The 10,305-nt window shown below is 40.5% G+C and overlaps 1 protein-coding gene across 1 annotated transcript in view; it reads right to left on the bottom strand.

Moving 5' to 3' along the window:
* Positions 1–2,042: 2,042 nt before the first annotated feature.
* The window catches only part of LOC119655566 (GTPase-activating Rap/Ran-GAP domain-like protein 3), a 278,003-nt gene continuing 269,740 nt past the window's right edge, over positions 2,043–10,305 (bottom strand). Inside the window, exons 14-15 of the mRNA XM_038061498.1 lie at positions 3,964–4,109; positions 2,043–3,911 (exon numbers count right to left, since the gene is read on the bottom strand). Of these exons, the coding sequence (XP_037917426.1) occupies positions 2,935–3,911; positions 3,964–4,109 (1,123 nt within the window). The 3' untranslated portion in view covers positions 2,043–2,934. The remainder of the gene's footprint in view (positions 3,912–3,963; positions 4,110–10,305) is intronic.

Genomic DNA, 10,305 nt, shown 5'->3' with positions numbered 1-10,305 from the left:
AGCTTCCTTTTCCTTTACGCCAGAAGTCTATGCTGATACGTAACATTGCACTATTGAGGAGGTGTTTCTTTCCTTGGATGCAGTTGGTATCTTGTCTGAAATCGTTTCTCGTAAGGATGCGGTAAATATTCGTACGACGTTGGATTCGCAGAATGATCGGCTGAAATTATCGCTGAAGTTAGAGCAAGAAAATATTTTAGGGAGCTTCCCATCATACATTGTTGATGAAAACAAAATATAGTGGTATAAACATCAGTTTGATACCTAGACGTGATAGCCGTTTCCGAAGCATAAGCAGTTCGAGAATTATATGAAGGGAAGCACAAAAAGTATTAACAAGCGTTGGACGCCTTCAATATATTTACGGTGACTGAGGAGGAACTTTCTACTAAAGCTCGATAAACAACTGGGAGATCACCGCCATATCATTTAAATTGTCATGTAGGCACGGTAGGAAAGATACTAGAAAGGGCCATCTGTAATAGACTTTTTACTATTATAGAATATATGAATGACCTATTGGAAAGATAATTTGGTTTTCGTTAAGCTTATTCAAAGAATCGACATAATAGACGTGGTTTTGAAACTGAGTCGGCATAGGGTGTCCTCGAATAAATACTATGCTATAGTATAATAACATTAGACGTCGAAAAATGCGTTCAGTTAGCTGGGAATTAATTAAAAACCCATCGGATAAAAGAAATCTTTCTAATTACAATTACCTCTCGAAAAGCAACGTAGGGAACTAAGCAATACACAGATACGGCAAGAATATCATAAGGTTCAGTCTTACGTTCTTTACTGTGGGAGTTGATGTACAATAGCTGCGTGCCGTTTGACCTTCACGAGGCTCGCGAGCCTTGCGAAGTGTTCTGTTTAACCGCAATGGTTGCGTCACGATGCCATCTTTTCATGTTGAAGTGTATGCTAATGAAACCATTAGCGCCATAAAGCTTAGCTGGAGATTTAGTTTGACCTTGCTTAACAAAAGAAGAAGGTGGCCTACATTACCAACCGTGAAAAAAGGAGTATGATTTGTAATGATGTTAGTGGCCACATGATCACTTCAAAGCCGGTTATCAAATACTTGGGGCTGATGATTATCGCGAAGAAGAATTTCAAGGGCCACCTCGACTATGCTTGCGAGAAAGCGTCAAATACTAGAGTATCATTAACGCGGATCGTGGCTAACATTGTAGACCAGAAATACAATCGCAGATTGCTTGTAGCCGAAGTAGTTTTGCAATCACAACCTACTCCTTAGTTGCGCAAAGGGTTTGAAGCGCTGCTTGGGCGAGGAAGCGGAGCATGAATCTACCTGAAAGGAAACAGAATACTAAAGAGCTATAATTGAACTAAAATCACTGTTTATGCAGAACAACTGTTTGCGAAAAACGTTCGTCTAATCCGGCTAATCCACCGGAGAACGTTAGCATGACATATTCTACTATCCACGATTTTTCCCAGAAGGAAAAACCTGGAAGGTTCTCTGAATGCTAGCGTAAGTCCGCAGAACATCGTCAGAGAAGTACTGAAATCGAAGGAAAACTAGTCCCCAGTGAACTCCGTAATAAGGAAGAATTAGGCAGAAGTTGGAAAAGAAGAGGACGCAAGGAAGACGCGAAGAACGGAAAGAAGTAATGCTTTGCGGCGTCTCCGCGGAAAAACGAGAAGTAGTAGGTGAGAATGCTACACATGCAAACATCATAATAAAATATTTTTTCCACAAAACCTTAAAAATGACGCACTTTCCTGTAGAAGCTCCATGCCCTCAATACCAAATCTTATCCAAGCCATTGCTCAGACGCCACTGAAGGTCCTTCCATATAACATCGACTGATCTCGGTTTAAATGTTGCTAATTTACAGCTTTGTGGAATACCTCTTTTAACTGTTTTATTCACAGGAGACAATTCTGGAATCAACTTGCTCGTACTGAAACCCCGATTAGGTTCGCGTCGGGAAGGAGAATACAATAAAATGTAGTTCAAATCAATACAAAAAGTGTCAAAACTCTTCAGTGCAACAGTAAAACAAAGGATCTCTCTTAGTATTTTATTAATTCTCAACACCATTACAATGTCCATCAAATCATTCGTAACATGTTCCAAATACTAAACGTATCTCTCCTGAATTCGCTTTCAGCCCACTTTCTTCTTCCATAAACTCTCCATCCACGCAACGTGTTTGTAAAACTCTTCAATAAAACTTTAACTTTCAAATTTCACATAGAGAATCGTATTCTTTTGCTTATCTTAGGTTTTCATGTGTTTGTGTTTTATCTGATTTCTTGTGTTACTAAATACGTTAATAATGTATATTTAAAATATGTTGTGTAGTTTTAATTTTCGGGTTTTAGCCTCACTTGTTTCGCAGCTTTTCGCTGAACCTTGTATTTTTTACAAAAAAGATAAATTCACTTTATTCACATTTGTGACCTCTTACTGGTAGAGTTAGTTTGCTAACATGCAAAAGTATCTCAGATTTGTTGTTACGCAAATACATATATAGGTTTGACTTTTTTCCATACATTTTTTGGATTCCTTCGTTATTTTATGCTCCTTGCAGCTAAGGTTGCGGCATCTAAATATCCCACGGAAAATTTTTGAGCCGCCGTGGTCAATGTTTATGTTCAAAAATTAGACTAAGGATGCATTCCTTTTATTGATGAAGCTGAAAATATTTCTTCTGAGGATTGTTATATTTACATTAGTGTTTATTTTGCCAGTATTTTGTGCTAATTGTTCTCATGAATTATGGTTGGCTTCGACAAAAAGAGGAGTTTCAGCTAACAGTTCCCTTGCTCAGTTGCGCTAATGTTAGAAAAGATGAAGGCAATATCAGTTCACTATCACCAGCTGGACTTCACAAATGTCGAAATGCACTAAACGCCGCAAAAAGCAGGGTCACTCTTTCATTCCAAGCGTTATAAAATTTATGAAAATAGCGATAGACTAGCGCAGTAGTTACACGTGATATTGTCGACAGCGTCACTAACGATGAGCTTCTCAGATTCGTCCTTATTGTCCACTAAACTATCATCGACCTCGGAATGATCTTCTTCGATTTTAATATTTTGAATTTTGCTGGTGTTCTTGGTCGGATTGCTTGCAGTATGTGCATGGAACTGGGAGTGAGCTCCGGTTAGGTTGGCTAATGGAATTCGGTAGATTCGAAGTGGTTTGACACGATCAGGAGAGGAACAATTCACTTCTGACTGTGTTACAAATGGATTACGATACTTGGAAGGCGTTCGTTTAGTCGGTGAGACAGGCGAATCGCCTTTTGAGCTAAGTTTGGGAGTATTTGGCGGAACGCCTGGTTCAATCGAGCAGTCCTTCTCATTCGAGTAGGAATCACCGCAAGAGTTACTCTTTGAAATGTGCCTTTTCTGGTCCTCACTGATTGTTTTGGGTTTCTGTAAGGACCTTGCACGTTGTATTGATGGAATTCCTTCGTGTCGGCTGGGGATGGTAAGCAAACATTGCAGTTCATGTTCCTGGTTAATAGGCATCGGCGTTCCACCTGTCTGCGCACTTTGCTCCTGGTCTTGTGCGCTGTTGATTTTGTGCCGAATTTTCAGTAGTTCTTCATTAGAAAGAGGGTCGGCGATTGATTTTCTTTCAGTATTATTCTCTGAGTTCAGTCCTTTTATATGAAAATCTTTGGTGATAAATTCTGGGGCTGTCGTTACAAAATAAATGTCTCGTTTGGATGTGATCAACTGTAACTCGGGCATGATCGCTGTGTAGACTAGATTTCCATTAACTAGGAGACGGATTTCCATTGTATCCGAAGTGAAGGCTATGATGTACGGGAATGCGCAAACTATTGACGAAGGCGAAGTGTTCCAGTGAAAATCAAATTCAGTAGTGTTGACTTCTTCTGTTATTTTTTGGAAGTGACAAGTATCTGAAAAACGGGTCATGAATACCAACTTTAGCCTTAATGCAGATTAACTTACGATTATAGCACAGCAAAAGTTCAGTTTCTTGTCCATCACATAATTCTACAGCATTTATCAGTTGAGCGTGATTTCTTTTTGATGTTTCTACTTCATGCAGTTTAGTTGCTGCGCCGGATTGATCACACACGATTTCGAAGTGGTGCCTAAAATAGAAAGAAGACGTCAAGTTATATGGGCAAATGTTTAGGAAATTTTTTGATATATCTTTTGGGTTCATTCCATTGCTATCTACTAATTTTTAATGGGCATGAAAGGAATCGAAAGTTGGTTTTGTTAATTAAGTGGGTGCAAGAATTGTTGGTAGAATCTTGACACCCAGTTCGACTTCTTTACATCGAAGGGAATAGTGAATATACTGAAAACTGCAATTGTTATACATTGGTTTTAACGAATAAACGGACAATAAGTTTTCTCTAATAAATGGACTATATTTTACAACCGTTTTATTCACTGAATCTTTCTCCAATAACTCATAGCAAAAACAGTAACAAAAATAAAATTCTTAAATGTATGTAGATAAAAAATGGAAATAAATTCGACTTCGCATATCCAACTGATAATCGGACACATGATCAAAATCCAGGAGAAAGGTAAAATTATCTTTTATTTAATATTTTGTGGCGTACCCTTGGGCTTCGAGTACTGCTTGAAGAAAATTACGCATTGATTGGGCTAAATGTTAAAAAGTTTGGGGTGGAATTAACTTCCATTCTTGAATCAAGGCCTCTTTTAGCTGCGCTATTATGTTGAACTTCCGGGAGTAAACCCTTCTTACCAGTTCTTCCCACAAATACTCAATAACATTTAAGGGGGCCTTCTCGTGTGAAGTCTGTTTTTCGCTTTTTTAAATAAATGTTGTAAGGAACTGGACAAAGGAACAAATATGAATTTTTCTCCATATATTTATTAATATCTTGAGCGTGCATAGTAATTTTCCCAGCCCGGTAGCATAGTTCATTATTGAAATACAGAGCAGCTTATACACCTATCTCCAAAAAAGGTGTATTTCCGCTGCCACGCTAGAGGGCGCTGTGTTCATCTTAAAGAAAAAATGTAAACGGCGCAAACTAGCATTATCAAAATATAGAGAGGGGAATATTTGTGGTGCCTTGTTAAACTTTTTTTTGCAAACTTTGGTGTCTTTTCAAGGCTTCTTTAATCAATAGAAAAAAACTATCCCATGAATCGCAATTATCCTAGTTTGCAGACTGTAGAAATATGTTCTAAATAAGTCGTGAAAATCCCAACAAATTTCGTTGAATAGATTCTGGGCTATGCTGGCAGCAGATTTTCAACATGCAGTTTCGAGAAAAACGCATTTAAAAAGTAGAATGCGATTTGAACACTATTAATTGACTATTAACCTGTTATGCCTAGTCCATAAACTTTAGGTTTCTCGAAAAAACACATGTAAAGCCTTGGCTTCAATTCTTATGATTTTAGCGAAGTCATTCGAATGTTATTTGAACCGAAAAATACGCGCTTCATTAGGGCGATCGACATAAACCTGGCATGCAAGATTCTACCTGTTTAACCCTGCAATTTCCGAACGACTGCGAATATAAAAAAAAACACTTTGCACGCAAAATTGCTTCTAATGCCCGATTTTCTTGCAATTTGTTTTACTTTTTTTTAAATGGCAAATTAAATAGTCTCCTATCTAGGGCCGAAAATCACAACCGATAACAGCTATGATGATGAAATCCGCGCACAGTTGTTGGCAGCCAACAGAGCCTATTTCAGTTTACAAAAACTGTTCCGCTCGAAAGTCCTTATGTATTCCTCGGAAACTTGGGTTTTTAGCAAGAAAAATTGTGAACTCTTGCCCGCGTGCGAGAGAAGAATAATCTGAAGAATTCTTGGCCCCCTACATGAGAATGGACGATTCCGTAGCCTACATAACGACGAAATTTATGAGCGATACCAGCCCGGAAAGTCTATATCTATCTATGGTAGGAAAAGAAGACGAGGCAGACCCTGAGATGGAGCGATGGCGTAGGCCAGGACGCCAGATAGCTTTTAGGGATATGGAATTTGGGGACCTCGGCGCGAGACCGGGATGCCTGGAGTTGCTTATTAAGGCAGGCGTAGATCGGATACCGGTTGTTGCGCCGTTGATGATGGTGAAAGTAAACATACCCATCCATTGTATCCTCTAAAATAGAGGTTCCTTCCTACAAGTTCCAATGACACCAGTGATAATATAAGACACAATTTTGGAAAGTTTGAAGGCAATCCAACTATTACTAACAGAGCTACAGATGGTCAAAATTTTGTATGCCAAGTAAATTCATTGAACTGCAAGATGTTTGTGATCTCATCAGTATACAAAGTGAACTCACATGAACGCGGGATCATTTTAGTTTTCCTTTCTTCCTTCCTCTAATTATTTGTGAATCAGCATCAATTGCCCAAGGCAAACATATGAATATGAATATGTTAATAAAATAGTAGTAGTAGTGTCCCTCCGTTAGTATCAGAGGTAATCAACTTAAGATAAGATAAGTAATCTTTGAATGTTGAAAAAGTGGGAATATTCAGATACGTGCTATCAATTAAATAGGTATGTGAGTATGTATAAATTTACACATTAGTATGTAGTGATCGGCAATGTTTGCTTGCTTAGGATGATAATAATATTTACGTTTTCGATACGCACATACATATGTCTGAAAGTTTAGAAATATATGAAGAAATGTTTTGAATTTTTAGTAGTACGAAAAGAAAAATGTGCATTCAAAGCTCCACACTTAAGTTGTGAATTCATTCAAAAGAAATCAGTGAATGAAATGACACTCGGGAATAACAGTAGTGGATTTGTCGCCCTTTCTTAAATGGTGACCTATATATTACTACTTCTGTCTACTAATTAACACATCTACATGTCCTTGGCCTATACGATTCAGCTTTTTGTTGGAGATTTTCTGGAACAAGGGTATGCGAATGGGATGCTGAAGGCAGATTATAATGAAGGCTTTAAGGCTAGAGACTGCTGCTTCCACATAACAGCCCAAAGAGAATACTAGGGCCGAAATTCCGAATACTAGGTCGAATTTAGTGTTGTTGGTGCGTTGGGTGGCATCAAGCTCGACACTACCGTTGGAGATAATAATCCGACCAAAATATTCAAATCGATTGGCGCCCTCGATGCTCTTAGTGCAGATAGGAAGAGTACAATGACCAGTTAGACTGAGAAGCATTGTTTTGCTGGTGATTACATTCAGTCGTATTGTGCTTCTGTTCTTTTCCAAATCTAGACCTATTTGGCCAAGATCCACGACTCGGTGGGAGAGTAAACGTTTTTTAAAGCCTTTAGGATTTAGTGAAAAGATGTTATGTCCTGTCCATTGAACCCTCTTACTATTTACAATTCTTCAGAAGTTTAATCTTGATGCATCACCCGACATGTTGCATACCACACACCGATTTTACAGTACTTACTAGTTTCTTTGGAATGGCGTTCTTGCGTGGAATAGTTATCACACTCCCTGTTCACGGGTGTCAGAAAAGCCTATAAGGAGCAAGTGAGGTGGAAATTTGAATTCCGAAAACTGCTCCAAGAAAAACAGACCAAGCCAACCAAGCATCCAGTTATATGATCCTCAAATTGAATATCAACTCTTTAGTTGGTTAGGCTCATAGGTACGAGTTCGAGTTGTTCCTGGGCACACACAGCCCGCGAATAGTGCTCAAATGTGAAATAAAGTTCCACACCATCTTAGGAACTCATCTTTCAACTTCATCCTCTTCCGACAGATACTATTCAAATCAAATGCCTAAATCTCTTGCTGAAGGAACCGCAATGCCAGCCTCTAAAAAGCTCTACGCAACACAGCTCTTCCTACCTTCAAATTCGCTCAAATCCATCGAGTTTACAATAGTTTTAATCAAAATTACGTCTGCATCGCTTCTATCATTTTGGCCCATTTTCTCAAGCAATTATTTACTCCAAAGGACGTCTCCATGATTAGTTATTTTGAATGCCTGACACACCTTCTGTTTTCACTGCTGTGCTAATAATAACGACTGTCAGCTGCATCGCTGGCGGCAGATAAATCCTGCCGCACGAAACATCTCCAACCTTAGTCTTCGATGTAAGAAATTGCCGCTCTTATCTTGACCACTTTTAGATTAGCAGTAACACTAACGAAAATCCGAACTCGAACACGCTCCCACTCCTGGAATTTATTTCAGCCATTGGCGACCTCGAATGTAGTCTGGCGCCTCATTGATTAATTCTTTACATCTAGACTCTTGAAAATCCTCCTCGAAGTGCTCCAAACCGTTGTCTATCGAATGATACCATGGATAGCACAGTTCTTTAAGTCGCAATTCGGGGAAAATGTGGTGAATTTCCGGTGATATATACCCTCAATCACCGCGACCTAGCCTCCTTTGGATATGATCTAGGACATTTCCTAGAAACAGACCCTATGGCTATTCAGAAATAGATACTCTCCGCAATTTTCCTTTCTGAACAACTAGACGTATGAACTAGCCCCTTCAAACTATGAAAGATTCCCCAACCTGTGTTGTCTTTGTTCCACAGTCAAGTCAAGCGCATGTTGAAAAATCTGCGAAATAAGGTCGCAGCTTGTTAAAATTATCAGTCGCAATAATATCTTGCGATTGGATGGCGTATTAAACTCAGTTCTGAAATACCAAACACTCTTCTGCATATTAGGAGAGACTTTACAAGAAAATCCCCGGAAAAACTAGTCCGGGGATTTCATTGAAGGATTGCAGGGCTAGAGATTATCATTGAAACTACCTTCGGCGAATTGAATACAAAACGGAGGAACAACTGGCCAATAATAGAACTACGGCAGACGCAACCACCACACCGCTACAATCTGGCTGATCTGAAGTCACAAAGCGTTTCCAGCACGTTTTCCGTGAAATTCTTGATCACAATGTAACAGAACAGTTGAATAAGCCGCGTGATTTTAACGGTCCCTTTGACTCGACCATTTGCATACATACTTCGCTGATATCCAAGTGAACTGGTCACCGAACCACTGTCTAACCAAGCCAACTCGCTTTTTTGAGTAATCTAGATAATTTATGGTGATGTTCAAGGAAATTGTGGATGATCATTGAGTTGAGCATCAACCCTTTAGTAGGTCAGGCTCGTCGTCACGAGTACAAATTGTTCCTCGGTGAACAGGATCCACAAACAGTGCATTTCTGTGAAACCATGTTGGATTACCATCATTTTCCAATTTCAACCTAATCGGAATACTCATCAAACAACGCTTCAAACTCGTGGATAATAATAATAATAATAAACTCCGCCGAAGCCGGTCCCAAGCCCGGTTGTGAAAGGAGGAGGGATAGATAGCTTCAGTCTGAATGGCTGTAAGCCACCGCAGCGTCTCAGGGGGTAGGTGAGGAAAGTGCAGGAACGTTGCAGTCTTGCAGATTACTCACTAAGGAAGCTATCTACACACCTGGCAGCTAGGGATAAAATGCACCACCAAAAATGAGAAGAAGGAGAAATTTAAGGTCCGGTACGGATAACCGGCGGGAGTCGTCTGACTTGGTGACTGGGTCGGACTCTCGTAATGGACAGCACGGCGTCGAAACCGCTAGTCGTGGGGCGGTTCGACGTCTAGGCGCCACGACGACCAGGAGCACAGCTCCGCCTGCTGCAGCTGTTTCGCCACAATCTGTGGCGACCACTTCAGCAGGTTCGCGTAGGAAGCGGATGAAATGGACTGAAGAAATGAACCTCTTCATCATCCGCTCCTACTACGCAATAACGGCGGGGGCGGGTACAACATCTTACCGCCCCTTGTTGCACCAGAGATTCGTCGAGCGTTTCCCGCAATTCGCGCACGTGACTGTGCAGCGAGTCGCAGACCAGTACTGCCTTATTATTCGCAGCGACACAATCCCAGCCACCATCAGGGAGCGTGTTCGACTTGAAGTCATCGGGGAAACTGGTGACCGAGAGTCGATGGGGGCAGAGGCGGCGGCATCAACAACACCACGCCGCACTGCAGGCAACAGGTTCAGTACTCGCCGAAGCACTCTTCTCCACCGTCCAGCTGAGGTTTCCGCTGAGGTTCGGGACGAATTCCAAAGAGCGTGTATAGAATTCTCGGATATGGATCCTTTGCATAGACCAGGTATTCCGAGGCTCTATGCATCTCCAGCAACTCCGGGAATTCTATCTCAAATCAATGATGAGATTGCATCTCGACTGTGTGCTGATATGTCGCTGCTGCAACTACAATCACTTGTGTATTGTGGTGCAGTTGCGGCTATTAGATTGCATGGTCAGAAGATTCGCTTTCGCGTTATTGGTTTGAGTGACAAAAGAGATCCACCATGGAA

This window comes from Hermetia illucens, chromosome 4 (genome assembly GCF_905115235.1).
Source record: "Hermetia illucens chromosome 4, iHerIll2.2.curated.20191125, whole genome shotgun sequence".
NCBI classification, from domain to species: Eukaryota; Metazoa; Arthropoda; class Insecta; order Diptera; family Stratiomyidae; genus Hermetia; species Hermetia illucens.
This window is presented reverse-complemented; position numbering and strand designations above follow the sequence as displayed.